General features: G+C 44.5%; 1 protein-coding gene across 1 annotated transcript; it reads right to left on the reverse strand.

The window, feature by feature from the left end:
* Nucleotides 1-8,317: 8,317 nt before the first annotated feature.
* LOC4352103 (subtilisin-like protease 4) lies at nt 8,318-10,666 on the reverse strand. The gene has a single exon (XM_015763857.3). The coding sequence runs from the start codon at nt 10,606-10,608 to the stop codon at nt 8,407-8,409; it is 2,202 nt and encodes a 733-aa protein (XP_015619343.1). The 5' UTR covers nt 10,609-10,666; the 3' UTR covers nt 8,318-8,406.
* Nucleotides 10,667-16,882: the final 6,216 nt, after the last annotated feature.

The raw sequence follows: 16,882 nt of genomic DNA on the forward strand, positions 1-16,882 counted from the left end.
TGTGGCTTGTTGAGTATGTCATATGCTCATTCTTGCAATATTCATTCATCAGAAGAGGAGTATCTCAGTGAAGGTGATGATCTGGAGGAATAAGCTTGTTCTGATTAAGATGCCTGTGGAGTGGAGTCGCCATAGTGTTCCGTAATTTGCTTTAGTTTTATTTTCCGCTGCGTAGAATGTTTTTTTCTGAGAGAAACTATCTACCTCTGTAATAATTTATTATTTACGAATATTAAATAGTTATTTATTTGTACTCTATTATCAATTTGTTATTGTGTGGCTCGGCTGATTCCTGGACGAGTGTTTAACACACATGTAAGCGTTTGGAATTTTGGATAGAAATTCCGGGCGTGACAATAAGTATACATATGTGTATATGAGTATTTATCGTGTTTAAGATAAAGTAAGAAAAATAGATAGGTAGAGAGCCCTATAGATGGCCATAAAGCCTGAGGCCCAACAGCCCCGCCCAAGCACGGCACAACACGACTGGTGTCAAGCCTGTGCCGGCCTGACCTGACAGTTGGGCCAATGCCTTTCACGGTGGGCTGGCCTGGCACGGCAAGGTCCAATGAGTAGGGATGAAAAATAGTTGGACTCAAAATAGACACAATTTAGCCATATAAGGCACCACCCAATGAAAAGAAGGATGCGAAATTGTCACACCCTGAAGTTCTTTCCCAAGCCTAAATTGAAGTTATAAATGGTGTCAAGAAAATACCGGTGTAAAGCAAGAGTAAACACTAATAAATTAATGCAAATAATAATCGGATTTGGCATGTGGAATTTTTCTTGAGTTCTACATGTCGAAATACACTAACAAGATTTTTAGTGGAATTTTCAGAGCTCTAGAAATAATTTTAACCAATTAAAATTGAGCACAAGCAATATTTAATCCTAGGAAAATTCATTTCCTTCTTTTTCTTTTTCTTTTTCCCTTTTCTCTTTCGAATGGGCCGCCGGCCCATTCTCTCCTCCCTCCCCTTCCCGCTGGGCCGGCCGAAGGCCGAGGCCCAGCTGAGCCGGCCGCCTCCCTCCTCTCTCCCGGGGTCGCCGACAGGTGGGGCCCACCTGTCGGGCCCGTCTCCCTCCTCCAGCCGGCGCCGCTGTGCCCCGCCACCTCCGTCGCGCCTCGCTCCCGCGTCTTCCGGGCCACGTCGGCCACGCCCGCACGTGCGCCCGCGTCTCCCGCACCCACTCCCTCTCTCTCCCGCCCGCGCCCGCGCTCGAGACGGCCGGGATTCGATTTTCGAATCCCGCCTCTCTCTCCTCCCCCACTCCCCCACGTCGGCCGGCGATTCCCGCCTCTCCCAGCCACGTCCGGACCCCTCCTCCTCTATTTAAGCACCACCACTACCCCCTCTCTCTTTTTCCCCATCTCGCCGAGTCCTCCCGTGCTCTCTAACGCCCTAGCGCCGTCGCCCTCCTCTCCGGCGCCGCCGCCGCCGCTCCGGTCGCCGCTAGCCGCCGCTAGACGCCGTGCCGAGCCGCGCCGTCGACGCCGTCGCGTTCGCCGTCGTGCGGGCCGTCCCGTCCACCCCTCCTCCATCGGAATCCGCCGCCGGAACCCACTCTGCATCGTGCGCCGGTGAGCACCTCCATGGCCGCCGTCCTCGGCCAGCGTCCTCGCCCTCTCCTATTTTCCTCTCTCCCTCTAATCCCTCTCATCTTGTTCACTAGGTGGTTCCGGAGCTCGTCCCACCGTCGCCATCGCCCTCCGTCGCTCACCGTCGTCGATCGTCGTCGGTGAGGCCCCTCCTCCCCTTTCTCCCTCTCTCCCGCGCCGCTTAGCCGCTCGCGTCGCCGCGACGCCGCCGCCCTCCGCCGCCGGCCGGTCACCGCCGGTTGCCGCCTCACGTCGCCGCTGCGTGCGCGCCGCGCTGCCGCGCGCCATAGCCGCCGGGCCGGCTTGAGCCGTGCCCGCGCGCGCCGGCCGCGAGCCGCATCCGCCGTCCGATCTACCGGGCGGTAGATCGGGGCCGTCCGTTCGGCCGCTCGCGTGGCTGCCGCGTGGCCGCCGCGTTGGCGCCACGTCAGCGCCACGTGGAGCGCCGCCCCTTTCCCGGTCCGTGGACCCGGTCCACCGCGGACCGCCACCCGTGCCACTGCCCATGTGGGGCCCGCATGTCGGCGCCACCCCTCTCTCTCTCGGGATTTATTTATTGCGCAATAAATCAATTAAGGATTTTTCGGTTTATAGTAAAAACACAGTGAATCTTCTAAAATTCATATCTAATTCATCCGAGCTCCGTTTAAGCCCATTCAAGTCTCAGAAAATCAAGAAAAATGCATAGAATCCATTAAAAATGGTTTTGTTCTCTGTTTCAGTAGTCTTATAGCTTGTTTGCATTGTTTGCTTTGTATGTCGCTTAGATTCCGGCTCTCCCGACGCTCCGGTGTACTTTGAAATAGTCGCCGAGGTTCCTCCAGCAGCAGAGCAAGGCAAGTCATGCTTGTCACTTGAACATGTTGATCCTATATTGCAAATGCTCCATTGTTTTCCTTCAAATACTGCATTGTTTTATAATATTACCATGGGATGTTTACCTACTGTTATAGCCATGCTATTTTGTACCATGTTCCTTTGTTAGCTTGGGATATAACATGACTAGATATTGGACTAGGGGTTGCTTAGCCATGCTTAGTTCAACTAGCACACAATGGGGAAAATTATATTAATGTCTAGACTTCAGGTTCTAGTGTTGATGTTGGATTAGAGCCACCGTCCTGGTGTTGCTTCTTTAAAATATGTTAAATGGTGGGCTGTGGGTGCATGGTTTTGCTAGTCGCATCCATGGCAATTAAGGACCGGTTCGCGGGAAACCCTGGAAGAATTCCTCGTACTTACCACAAGCCAGCGTGGGCAACGGCTGGGCTTGTAGTGTAGCTTTCCTCTAGCTGACGCATCCAGGCAACGGTGTGCGTGATGGAGTTTGGATAGGCCCTGCGACGGCCTATGCGGCTTCCGGATTCACCTAGGCACGAGAGGGGACTGCCCGCTGCCTTGCGAGGAGTGGGGGTGAAACCTGAGGTGTGGTGTGCTTGGTTAGAGGGGGTTATGCGAAGGGTCCTGTCACGGCCTCTTTCCGGTATGTCGTGGTGGCATGTCGGCTCACGGAAACGTGTCGTGGGGCTGTGTCTTGTGGGTACAGTTATACACCTCTGATCAGAGTAAAACTATTCGAATAGCTGTGCCCACGGTTTTGGGTGGTCAACCAGATTCACCGTGATTAGTCTCACCCTAGTTTAGTCTGATGGAACTGATTAGTTCAGGTGGATGGTTGGGCCTGTTGCAACGTGGTGTAGCGTTGGACAGTGGATGGTTAATATTGATTAATTATTACAATCGTTTTTACTGCTTTCAACTACTGTTTATAAATGCTCGCTTTATGCAAATGAACCACTCTAGCTATCCTTTGATATTACCCTGCATCATACCCCTATCCCGGTATGACTTGCTGAGTACAGTGGGTAGTACTTAGTCTTGCTCTATTTTCCCCAAACCCCCAGAGTTTGAGTATGCGTCAGATGGTGGCTTCTCCAAGGAGTAGGCTTCGTCCGTGCCGTCGAGGATGCCTGTGGAGTGGTGATTCCGCTGCGGTCCAAATCAAGGCTTAGCTCCAGTTATCTTTTAATTTTCCGCTGCATTTTTGTAAGACTTTTATAATGTTTGTAAGACATGGATCTGTATGTCAACTTTGTCGTTTGTGTACCCCGGCCAGTCCTGGATGGGGATTTTAATGCACATTCTGCTTGGAATTCTATTCGGGAATTTCTGGGCGTGACAGAAATAGACTTATTCCAGCCATATAAGACATTGTCCAAAGAGATGAGGGAGGAAAAATATACTTAGTTTATGAAGAAGCACTATAGGATGTCGTTCCTTTGGGCCGGCCCGACATGACCCGAGTCTTATTGGGCCATGCTTGGGCCGTTTTTGCAACCCGTGGACGCACACGGCCTGGCCCAACGTGTAGGTCGGGCCGCGCCGACCCGACTGATCTTGGCCCAAGCCCCGTCATGCCTTGGCCGTGCCAGGCCGGGCGGCTTATTTGGCCATCTATAGAGAGCCCCATCGGTTGGTCTATTAAGCTAGAGTAAAAGCTAAAATTTGAATTTTTAAATTTAATTTTGAAGTTGATTTAAAGATAGTTTCAACGTAATTTTATTGCAGCAAATCTCTATGAATAAATATATAAAAGCTTTACCTATAAATTAAGTTTTATTCGATAATAAATTGTTTTGGTTTATTAAAGAATATGGGCAACCGACAAGGCTTAGAATGAGGAAGGAATAAGTCCACTTTGACTCCCTCATATGTGCCTCGGGTCTAATTGGTACCCCTCAACCACAATACAAGATATGTTGGCCCCACAACTATCAAAACCAGTGCAATTTGACTTCTTCAACGGTTTTGGATGGCGGTTTCGCTGACATGGCGCTTTGATTTGATCCAACCGGCTAACTTAGCATGTGGGACCCAGATGTCAGTGTCACATTTTTGTTATTCCTTCCCCTTTCTTCTCTCCATTTCACCTCTTTCTAGCCTAGCAGTGCGAGGCAGCCGACAAGTCGGCAGGGTACCTCCATATCGCCACCAAGACTGGCGCGCGCAGTCAGATTGGAGGCCATCGACGACAGCAATGTCGCAGAGTCGCACGTGGCCAAGTAGTCCCTTCAAGCATGGCCACCCATCCACCATCGTCCCCATAGCTCCGAGAGGCTGCCACGCTGTGGGAGATCGACACACCGGGGATGGAGGCCGCAATGACATAGGAGCTCGATGAGGCACTCATCACACCATCCCTAAGCTGACCATCTTTCCCCCATCTCCTCCACTGCGCATGCGAGCTTGAAGCTCCCAGCAGCGAGCCAAGGGGCTTCGGGAGGTCGCCATGGCATAAGAGGTCAATGGACTGGGGATGGAGGTCGCAACTGCACGAGAGGTCGAGAAGGCGCTCACCTTGTCATCCCAAGCTAGCCCTCTCTCCCCCCATCTCCGCTGCCATGCGCGCGAGGAGCTCGAAGCTTCCAACGACCAAGGGCGGCATAAGGGGTGTCGGGAGGCCGCAGTCCTCTCATGATACTGACGCAACTGCCGCCGTTGCTGCCTCCACGAAGAGAGCCACTTGTGCAAAGCTGCAACTGGAGGTTGCTGCCGCAGCTGAGGAAGATTCCCCCGAGGATGAGTGAGGCTGAGAAATCCGAGTAGAGTAGGTAGAGGTCCCAAGCGGTGGCGAGAGTTCGGTGAGGCCACATTGGGGTCGCACAGCCGCCGCTCAGCCTTGTGCCACGCTGGGCGCTAGCTTCTCTGCCACCTTCGCGGCCGCACCTCTGTCTCCTCTCGAAGCCGCCGCAGCCACCGTGGTAGCAGAAAGGAGAGGGGAGAAAGAATGAGAATAAAGGAGAAGGAATAAAAAAATGTGACACTGATTTATGTGGGTCCCACATACTGAGTTAGCCGGTTAGATCGAGTCAAAGCGCCACGTACTCTGGGGGCCAACATATCTGGTATTGTGGTTGAGGGGGTACGAATTAGATTTGGCCACTAATTAAGGGAGTCCAAGTGGACTTATTCCAATCAGGAATGGGGATGGAACTGGGCCACCTATGGGCTTTGGGCTATCAAAAGTTCAGAACCTCCAAGTGGGCCATCTTCATCTTCCTCGGGTCCTCCATGGTCGCCGCCACTCAGCAGCCTAGCGCCGCCTCGTCCCCACAGCCGGCCGCGGCGTGGCACTTCCCCCTCAGTCTCGACTCCAGTCTCGACCGCACATCCTTTTTTCCCGGCGTCCGATATTTTTCCGTACTTCCCTTCCTCATCACTCATCACCAGTGATCTCTCAATCACCACCCGGCTGCAGGCTCCATGCCACCGATCTGATCGAGGTATTGCTTCAATTAATTTCTCCGCTCGATATTTGTTTCATATTTGGCACTCCAAAAATCATAAAAAGGCAGATGCGTTCTGACCGTGCTTTCTGGGCCATCCAATTTACTTATTTCGTTATAGCAGTTCTCAGTTAGGAGTATTAGTAGCTTATTATTGTATCACTAGCAAAATGCCCAAGCTTTGTTATGGGCAGAAGAAAAAACAACATAATATGTTGTATCAAAAAATATATATTTTTTATCAAATATCTTGTATCACTTGTTTGCTTATTTGCTTATCGGATATTTATTTGTTGAAACCAAATGTTTGACTATTCCATAATATTAGAAAATATAAAAACTGTAAAAGTAATAGAGTAGGGTGCTGCCACCACACAACTAGAGTCTTTTAAATAGATATACAATTTATTTCTTGTTATGCTACAATTTTGTATTATTAGGAGATATAAGAAAGTAATAATCTTTGCTTAGTCTCTCTAGAATGCTTTTGGTTCCTTTGTGTAGCAACTATCTCTTCTGCTGAGAATGCCACAATTCCATTAGTACTATAATTCTGAGATGGACGGTAACAACAAATCACAGGCGTAGCATCTCAAATAGGACGCTCATAGTCATAGCAGCCCTTTTGCTCCGTTCTTTTTTAGTTCAACATCAAATTTTGCTAACAAATCAATCGGATGCTCGAATCCAGTGATGATGACCGATTAATTCTCTGGAGAGGTGTTTTGCTTCAACCATCTTTGACCGTGGTCAGGCCTAAGCTCAATACATTATCTCACTAGATCATAAATAAATAAATAATTATGTTTTCTCAAGGAAAACTGAAGTTCCTGACTCCTATTTTGCATTGATCTGCAAACCACTATACGCTAGTATGAAAGAAACAGTCCCAAGTTAATATCGATATTTTAATTTACAGTCCCAAGTATCCTGCTTAGTAGCAGCTTGTCCGGCAGTTGAACTTTGTTGTCCTTGCAACCATGCACGCTGGAGAATACAAAAATCATCATTCATATGCCATAGAACTGTTGCCATAATAAACATTTCAAAATTGTGGCAATATATAACTGTTGCCATGATTTTGATACTAACTGAGCAATTTATATTGTGGCAAATAAAAGTATAAAACCATTTTCAAGTAGTATCTGAAGGTATCTACTGCAACATCCCCTGACCCTGTCGCGTTCCTTGTTCTGCAGCTCTGGCTTTTCAGCAACTACCTACCAGGCGATAAAGATTAATGTCGAAGAGTTATTTAGAAAAAAATATTTCTATAACATGCAGTGTTTCTTGTTTTCCATAAGGTCCACATTATGGTGGATATCTTATAAGAATCAAATTATTCTCATTTTCTGAAAGATATAGATCAAAAGAGTGAGCAAAGCTTCACTTTTTTTGGTGTCTCAGTAAACTTAACACATTTGACTTTCCATACAGAGCAAGCGAGCTGGAAAAGGAAGAAGATAGGCCCAGTAGTTCTTACATCACCACAAATATTGTAATTTTTAGAACTTCCTTACTACCTCTTTTGATCAAACTAGCAGAGTGTCCTTTTCAAATGCAATATACCTCTACTAATAGAACAAGGAAAAAAAAAGAACAATCATGGTGAACATTTGTATAATTTTCTTTGAATATTTTGGACAAATATGGTTTATGCTTGATATTCTTTTACTAGTGAAAATCAGATAAGCCACTGACGCACTGACTACTGTGTTCAACTCATTCTAGTTGTATCTGCTCTTTTTCCACGCTTCCATGCATCCTCTTCCGACAACTTAATTTGATAAAAAGCATTACACTAGTCACCATTAATTCTTGTAACAACTAAGAATGGACTAATACAAAGTGATATAATTTTTCAGGTCAAAGGTATATGTCGTGTTAATAAACCAAGGATATTTGAGAAAGTTGAAACAACATAGCAGTCAATTATAGAATTTCTTGACCTTGTATCAATGGCCCACATACATGTTCGAATCTCCGGTATTTCTTTTTTTAAATGAATACTACCAGGCATTTGCCCAGTAGTGTACCTTTTATAAATAGAAAAGAATATTATTTACAGAGAAGAAAACCCAAAAATTACAAGAGGTTAAAACCCCCAAAACAATCAAATATGTTGTAACCAATCAGAAACTTTGTTTGCCGAATTTTTTGTCAGGTTCCTTCCGAACCTTCTACATGTCTCTAAAAACACAGCTGTTGCCTTTTGGAAACCAAATAATTTCTGAACCAATGATCTTTCACGAAATAAGACAACACACATTTGAATAACATGAAACCAGAGTAAGATAAGGTTGTCTTGATAACTGCTGCCATAAATTCTTAATAAGATAACTACATTAGGTTTCTGTTATTGAATGACATTTCCATGGCCCATAGTTATGTCTTGAATCTTTACAATACCTGTAACACAAGAGTATAATGGTATTGTCTGGAAATTTATTATTTCATTCATATGAATAGTAGCACACTCATATCATAGGAACACCCTGTGTTTACAAAGTAACACTAAAAAATTGCAATGGGGCTCCTCACAACATGCTTCTCAGATACCCACTTGAAGCTTCCCTCGGCATGGTTAGTTTTGCTAATATCCCAACTTAAGCTTAATGAAAATGTTTTCTTCTCCTTCATCTTGGTGAATTCTAGCTTTGTTGGTGACACACTTGTCATCACCTCCCTAGGCATATCAATTTCCACGGTGTAGCTTGAATTTGCTTCTCCCACATTAGTAACAGTCCGGTTCACCACAAGCTTGCCAGCACTTGCCCTTACTGCTACTGATGGATAGTTAAGTTCAGCTTCAGTTATTTTGCTTCCTTTGCAGGCATCTTTCTGATTTGCAATTATCTCAACTTGAACATCTGTGTAACCCAGGCCACAGAGATATGAAATGTATTGTGCATCATCAATGTCATAGATCAGACCGGGGTCAATGGCTTCAGAAGGACTAACATGTCCAGCACCAACTGCGAAATGCCCTGCAATATTGTATCTTTCATCCAGGATTGCCTTCTTCTGGTTATCAACAACATAAGCTGTTGTCATGATTGCGGACTTGATCGCTGCGGATGACCAATCTGGGTGTGTTCCCTTGATGAGAGCAGCAATGCCACTAAGGTGAGGAGTTGACATTGATGTTCCAGATAAGCAGTTGAATGTCCTGTGTTTATCATTGTTTGCGTCTTGCCCTTCCATGAACGGCCAGGCAGCAATGACGTTTACTCCAGGACCAATGATGTCAGGTTTAAGAATACCTGGGCTCGCAGTACTAGGGCCACGAGATGAGAAAAATGCAACTACAGGAGCTTGAGTTTTCCCCAATGAGGTACCATTGAAGATGATTGAGGCAGTTGGACTGTTACTTGAATTAATGTACTGTCTGATTACTGTTGCATCTGGGAAATCCACATAGGACACCGGTAGGACATTTGGGTCAGCAAATGTTATGTGGCCACTATCCTCCTGACCTAGCAAGATCAACCCAGATGCACCAGCATCCTTGACGAAGCGTCCAATAATGTCTGATGAGGTTGTGTGCTCACAGGCAACAATCTTTCCTGCAACATCTTTCAGAAAGAAGCAATAATTTTGACCGGAAGTCTGTGGGTACACTAACTCTAAGGGATCAAGATTATGTGGTTGATAAGCAGATTCGCCAACAAATAAGTCTCCATCACCTAGCTTGACAAGGGCTTCCATTTGTCTATCTATCGTGCTGGCACCAACAGTCAGAACCCATGGTGCCTCGTTGCTTAGAGTGCTGGAAGATGGACCAGAATTTCCTGCAGCAAGACTTACAAAGATCCCTTTCCTCATGGCAGAAAAAGATGCAGTGGCTATTATATCATTGTAAAATGGTTTCGCTGGACCACCAAGAGACATAGACATGATGTCAACACCATCAGCAATAGCCGCCTCCATGCCAGCAAGTATGTCAGATACACGGCAACCTTTATCGCTGCACACCTTGTAGATAGCAAGGTGTGCACGAGGAGCCATGCCAGCTGCTGTGCCATTTCCATTGCCAAACACGCTTGCACCATCTACAAAACCGCCAGCTGCCGTGCTTGCGGTATGTGTCCCATGGCCACTATCATCCGTTGGAGGTGCTGATTTCTGACCCCGAATGAATGAGCTACCCCCAATGAGTTTCTTGTTGCATTTCATCAGAGATGACTTGCAGGAGCCGCGCCATTTAGTGGGTGGCTCCTGCATGCCATCATCATCAAATGAGGTATGAGTGAAATCTATCCCTGTGTCAAGGACACCTATGATCACACCCTCACCCATGCTAGTTTTTTTCCAGGATCCTTCCCTGAGACGCAGCCCTAGGAAATCTGGTGTGTGCGTTGTCAAGAGAGGGAGGAGGCTGTCTTTGTATACCTTAAGGACGCCGTTATTCTTCATGACATAATCTTTTTCAGCTTCGGTGATGTTCACCGCAAAGCCGAAAATGGTTGTCTTGTAGGTGTAGATGAACGCCTGACGAGTATTTGATGAAGTCATCCTTGGTGGGAGAAATGATCTGTACCACTTCTCAAGCTTGATGTTGCTCATGTCAATTGAGAAGTTTGGTGGTGGACGCACACGCACTATATATGTGTCTAGCCTAGATGCATCGAAATTTTCAGTACCGGTGGAACTAGTTGTGTGAATATGAAGGATGGAAACAAAGAGGAAAGACAATAGGAGAGTGTGCATATCCATGACGAATGTGTCAAAGGTTGTATGCAAGGGGAAGCTTTGTGTCTGATGAACTTGGTTCTTGTCCTATTTATAGTTCTTTACCAACATATTTATCTTCAATAATTAATGGATATGATTTGTGTATATCTTTCGAATTTATTTCTGCACATTTATGAGTAGATATAGACTGATATAGGTTGATTTGTTGTGTATCTTGGGAATTTAATTCTGATCTGAACATTATGCCTATGTATATTATTTTGGTTCTTTGATTGACTTGAGATAGATGTGAAAATTTATGACTAGAGATACACTCATTAAATGCCTTTGAAGTTATGTATGTGAATAGTTGTAGGATTTATTGGATTCTTTCATTGGTTTCCAGTTTAATTTCAATATATATACATATAAATAGTTCGGTCTGATTATTTGTATTGCTTTAACATTCATGTGATCGGGAATTTGTGTTGTAACTTCTTTTGGCTGGGATACTGTGGGTGATATTTTCTTCAATCAAAAGGGCAAAGCCCTTGTGGAGCAAAAGTCTTAAGCTGTACCATTCTTACAATAATCATTATCTAGAAGAGACAATCTTATAACACTAGTGCAATACTCCACAAACTAACAAGAGCAAAATGGCTAGACCCTACCGCCACACTGCAGTTTAGTGTATAACAAAAGGTGAACGGCCCTGCCACGTGGCGCGGCGCGGTTCGAGGATGTAAACCTTGCGCGTGAAATTTCAAGGTTAGCCACGTGCCATAATTTTCGCGGCATCTGCTCCTTGGTCTCGGCGTGTAGCCCAATGGTCCAAGGCTGCAAGCAGCCATACATGCCCGTAAGCCCCAATAAAAATTTTGACTGCGCAAGGCTTTTTTTCTTTTTTGGCTTGGCTATAGCAGTAATTTTATACATCAGGGAAGGAGAAGCATGTGAAATTTCTGAACATAAATAAGCAAGCTTTCAACTGTTGATTCCCTATCATCACACGCTTAGCCTTCTTCTGAAATGCATATGGATTTCCCACTCTACCAATAAGAAGCAGCAAATTCACTTATATCACAATATAATAGTATTTAAGAATTCCATTTGAAGTCCTCCCGACCTAATTTCAAAGCATGGTGCCTTCTGTAAAAAAAAACATAAGATTTGAAGGGATTATAAGCGTGTTGGAGATTAAATACGGGATATCGGGGTTGAGACCATATAACTCTTGTGACTGCAAGATAAGAGTATCTCCTATGTGACCTTCGTGACATGTTCAGTGTGTGTCCTAATCAGTAAATGAGGAAAAACATTTGCCAGTTGATTGTTTGACATGCCTACATGATAAATTTGTTTTTTCAGTAGCTTAGAATTTAACCGACCAACTTTATTCGGTTCACTTTGACGATAGAGATACATAAGATAGCCAGATAGGTAATGATGGATGGTATAATACCTGAAATTAACAATCAAGATATATTACTTGGCAATTGATTGAGTTTGTAGCATAGAAAGAAACAAATACTACAGGTTCACATAAAATGGATATTTCACGGTTTATAAAACCACCAGTAGCAGACGCGTCAACTGGTGCACCTATCTTATATTCTAATGCCAACATTGCTTGCAAGCTTTGATCGGGCCACGTGGTGCCTTTCCCTTAGCAAATAAGTCTATATTATTTGAGGGAAAAAACGACGCCAAGACATGATCATTTTGCCAAACCATCTTCAGATTCCCACGCTCGGCTTTGTGGAGAAAGAAAAAGATTCATCAAGAAAAAAAATCCGTCCAAAAAAAAGAAACAAAAAAGAAAGGAGCCCCAATGGTCTATCGTATACAAAGGGGAGAGAAGTGCAAATTAACAATGGGGTTTTCCATAAAAAAAATGAGGATTTCCAACCTAGAAGGATCGATGGGCTTTAAAACTATTTTTAACAGAGTGCAAAGCAACTTGTTTATAGCAAGATTTCTATATATTTGCAAACAAAACCTATAACACCTTTAAAAATACAATCACCTATTTTATCATTTAATAAAAAATTCAATTTTAATTTTACACAACAAAAGAACCCTAAATATTAACGGAAATATATAAAATTCAAAAGATTTTCAAAATCTAACAAAAATAAAACTAGTTATAAAATATATAGGATTTCTATTTCTTAATAACATAAAAAAACCAATATGCACATGCTATAACATGAGCGCGCCAACGGCGCGCTGAGTTTCTAGTAAGACCCAGATATATTGTCAACAAAAACTCAAAGAAACTTCATCATGCCTTTCTGTGTATCATTGTATTAAAAAGAAGAAAGGGAAGGAAAAACCGCGAGTAGCACTAGGTTCTAGTAACCTTACATGCCACAAATTTAGCACTACCATAAACAAAACAAACGACCACGACCCTAACCCCGACCACAACTTGAGACTATCTGCCTAACTCTTGAGCAAGAAAAAGGGATAGCCCTTGAACCCTAACCAGACACCACATCCTTCCTTCTTTAGCGACCAAAAGAACATTTGCCAAAGTTAGGGGCAACACTATAAAAAAACACAATGGTTTCGATGCTTAAAAAGCATCCAAGCACCAAGAAAAACTATAGAATTGAAGCCATGTTGCACCAAGCCATTAATTGCCTCATTGGTCTGTTTCCCCATTACTCAAAATATTGATCATCATTCAAGGGGGGCAAATAATTTAGGCCAAACCTATGAGCAAATGATCGATTGCTTCATCCTCTTGGTTGCAGTGAAGGCAAAGGTTCGGGTGTGGCAGACCTCGTCGGGCAAGACGATATGTTCTCCAGTAGCGATTATGCACAAAATGATACATGAAAGTGGCACTTTCTAGGCACCCAAGTCTTCAAAATGCATTCCCACAGCCTGAATAGAATGGCACATGTGTCCAGTAGCGATTATGCACAAAATGCTACATGAAAAGTGGCACTTTCTAGGCACTTAGGTCTTTGAAATGTGTTCCCACAGCCTAAACAGAATGGCATCTGTGTCCAACAGCAATTATGCACAAAAGCTACATGAAAAGTGACACTTTCCAGGCACCCAAGTCTTCCAAGTGCATTACCACAACCTGAACAAAGTGACACCTTGGAAGAAGGAATCATACACAGGTTTAGTTGAATATTATGCTGAAGTTGAGAACCACCAGTGTGAATGTCTTCGAGGGGCTGTAGAACTACCTCAGAAAGCAAATCCATAGATTGAGAAAATCAGCTATGACTTTAATAGAGAGAACCCCCTAAATGTCCTAGATCCAACTATGATTCATTAGCGCTTCCTAGAACATTCTTTTTGTGGCCCCTCTAATAGGGGACCATGGCAAAAATATGGGGTGCCAAGTCCACGATATGTTGCCCATGTAACAATCTATTTGTTTACACCCAAATTTGGCACCTAGGATTAAAATAGGAAAGATTGCCAAAATTTGAAGTCTACTAGTTTCCTCCTAGTGGGCCGGTCTGACAGCCGTGTGTTGGGCGGTCAGACCGCCAGTTGAGGGCCGGTCAGACCGGCGGTGTGTGGCCGGACTGACCGGCAGGTCCGAGTCCGACTGTGTTTCATCGGGTTTCGAGGTTTCCTTGCTCGAGAAGGCATGTTTCGGGTTTTCTTTAGTTTATACCCCGAGTTGGACGTGGAGGAGGGCCTGTAGAGGGCAAGACCAACCCCTATATAAGGGACATGGCCGGTTCATTGTAAAAAAAAAATCTACAATCAATCAATCGAATCGTTTTTTCATATTGCTTTTAGTTTTCTCTTAGTTTGTCCATCTTTGTCGGTTTGCGCCGTAAACCGTCCACCGCCGCTGCGAGAGTGCGACATCTCTTTGTAGGTTTGTCCTGAAAACCTTCCGTTTTGCCCACGAGACGGGTAGTTATCTAGAAATCGGCTCTGCTAGCCGGTTTAGTTATCAAAACCCATCTAGGTTTAGCTCTTTGCTAGATCGAGGTGGTTGGCGACTCTAGGATCACCGCAAGACTTAAGGAGCTACGATCGTGCTTGTCAACTTGTCAAAAAAGTTGCCAACACGATTTTTGGCGACTCCGCTGGGGAGGAGATCCGTTCATTGTCAACTCAACTTCGACTTCGCCATGACGAAGCCGCCATCCAAGACGGCGGTGGAGCCATCCAATACGATACCGGTCACATTGGATGATTTCGAAGGAGAAGAACGCAAAGCTATGGAGGAGTACATCAACGAACTCACACGGGAGGCGTTGATGAGGGCAAGCACTAGGACTCGTCAAGGCGTGATCATCAAGCCCGGGCCACGTCCTAAGCTCGCCCCCGATCTGGTAAGCAATGATGAGGTAACACAATCTATCCAACAACAAGTAGCATCTACAATAGATTCATCTATGATTGCTTTTAAAGATAAGTTAGATGCAACTTTTGAGGGTAAATTTGATGAGTTTTTAAGAGTTAAATTCGGCCCTCTCATGGCCGATTACATGTCAAAGGATAAGGCCTCCACCACTGCTAACCAACCTTCTATAGATCAAACGGGTAGTAAAACCGATGGAGCGGCGCACACGGCCGGTCTGACCGGGCCTGACGGCCGGTCAGACCGCGACCTAGCCGTCAGTCTGACCGGCCAAACGGCCGGTCAGACCGGGTATTACCCCGGCGGTCAGACCGGTACTCAGGCCGGTCCGACCGCGCCTCTGGATGCCGGACAGACCGAGCCCTGGGCCGGTCAGACCGGCGCGATAATACCGATACAGGGGATAGATCCGATGACTAATGCTAGTTATTTGTATCATCTTAGAACATTTGATCCTCCTGTATCTACTGCTGCAAATAATCTCCAAGTTCCCCCACATGTTCCTAATGCTTATAATGACGTTGCTAGGGGGTATCCTCCCGATACTAGACAAGGCCAATATAATCATATTGTGCCACAAACACAACCTATTAGGCCACCAAATCCACCGCCAAATCAACATGGGCCTAATAATATGGAGGATATAATTGGTGAGATTATTAGGAATAGATTCGGGATTGAAACTAGGAATCGTGCTAGGGTTTACAAAAAGCCGTATCCTGATTATTATGATAATGTGTCGTTTCCCCGTAATTATAGAGTTCCCGAATTTACCAAGTTTAGTGGTGAAGATGGTAAGACCACATGGGAGCATGTAGGTCAATTTTTGGCGCAATGTGGTGAGGCTAATAGTGATACTTTTAAATTGCACTTGTTTTCTTTATCTTTGTCTAGTAATGCTTTTACATGGTTTACTTTCTTACCGGCAAATTCTATTCATACTTGGGCTCAATTAGAAGAAAAATTTCATGACTATTTCTATACAGGAGAAACTGAGCTTAGGTTATGTGATTTAACATTAGTTAAGAAAAAGTATAATGAGCCTGTCATTGATTATATTAAGAGATTTAGGGATGTTAGAAACCGATGTTATAGCTTGAATATAGCTGATAGAGATTTGGCTGGTCTTGCTTTTAATGGTTTATTTGCTCCTCTTAGAGAAAGACTGGATGGTCAACAATTTCTTGATGTTAGTCAACTTATGCAAAGGGCTCTGGCTCAAGAAAGCCGGGTTAAGGATAATAAAAAACTTGTTAGATCATATGACAAAAAACCTAATGTTAATGTAATTGATTACCCCGAGGCTAGTGATAGTGAGGAGGAGGGTGATCATGATATATATGTTGCTGAATGGTCATGGACTAACAAAAACAAGCCTTTTGTTTGCTCCAACCTAATGCCGACTCCTCACAAAGATCGGCAAAGTGAGGTTAAATATAGTTTTGATGTGGCCAAGTGTGACAAGATTTTTGATTATCTTTTACAAGAGAAACAAATTAGATTACCTAAAGGCCATGTCATACCATCTCAAGAAGAATTGAAACGTCGAGCTTATTGTAAATGGCATGATTCTCATTCTCATTCTACTAATAATTGCAACGTGTTTCGACGACAGGTTCAATCGGCCACAGATGAAGGACGATTGAAGTTCACCGATGGCTCAAAGATGAAGCTTGATCATGATCCTTTTCTGGTGAATACGATTAATTTCAATAATAAGAAGGTGTTGATTCGGCCGGAGCAAGCCGAATCTACTAAAGGAAAAGGAGTAGTCATTGGCGAACCAAGACCTAAGATGATAGTGCCAAAGAAGCCGGAGGTTGGCGTTTGGAAGGAGAATAAGAGTGAAGCTTCAACTTCTAAAGCCCCTAGGAAGACCAAAGTAACTTTTGATATGCTTTTGGAGAAATATGAGAAGCAAGGTGGTGAGACGGCTCACAACAAAGGAAAAAGACCAAGATCACCTCC

The sequence above is a fragment of the Oryza sativa genome, chromosome 12 (assembly GCF_034140825.1).
Source record: "Oryza sativa Japonica Group chromosome 12, ASM3414082v1".
Classification (NCBI taxonomy): Eukaryota; Viridiplantae; Streptophyta; class Magnoliopsida; order Poales; family Poaceae; genus Oryza; species Oryza sativa.

Excerpts from the sequence above, each read along its gene's own strand:
- LOC4352103 (XM_015763857.3), bottom strand. The coding sequence starts at position 10,608 with ATGGATATGCACACTCTCCTATTGTCTTTCCTCTTTGTTTCCATCCTT.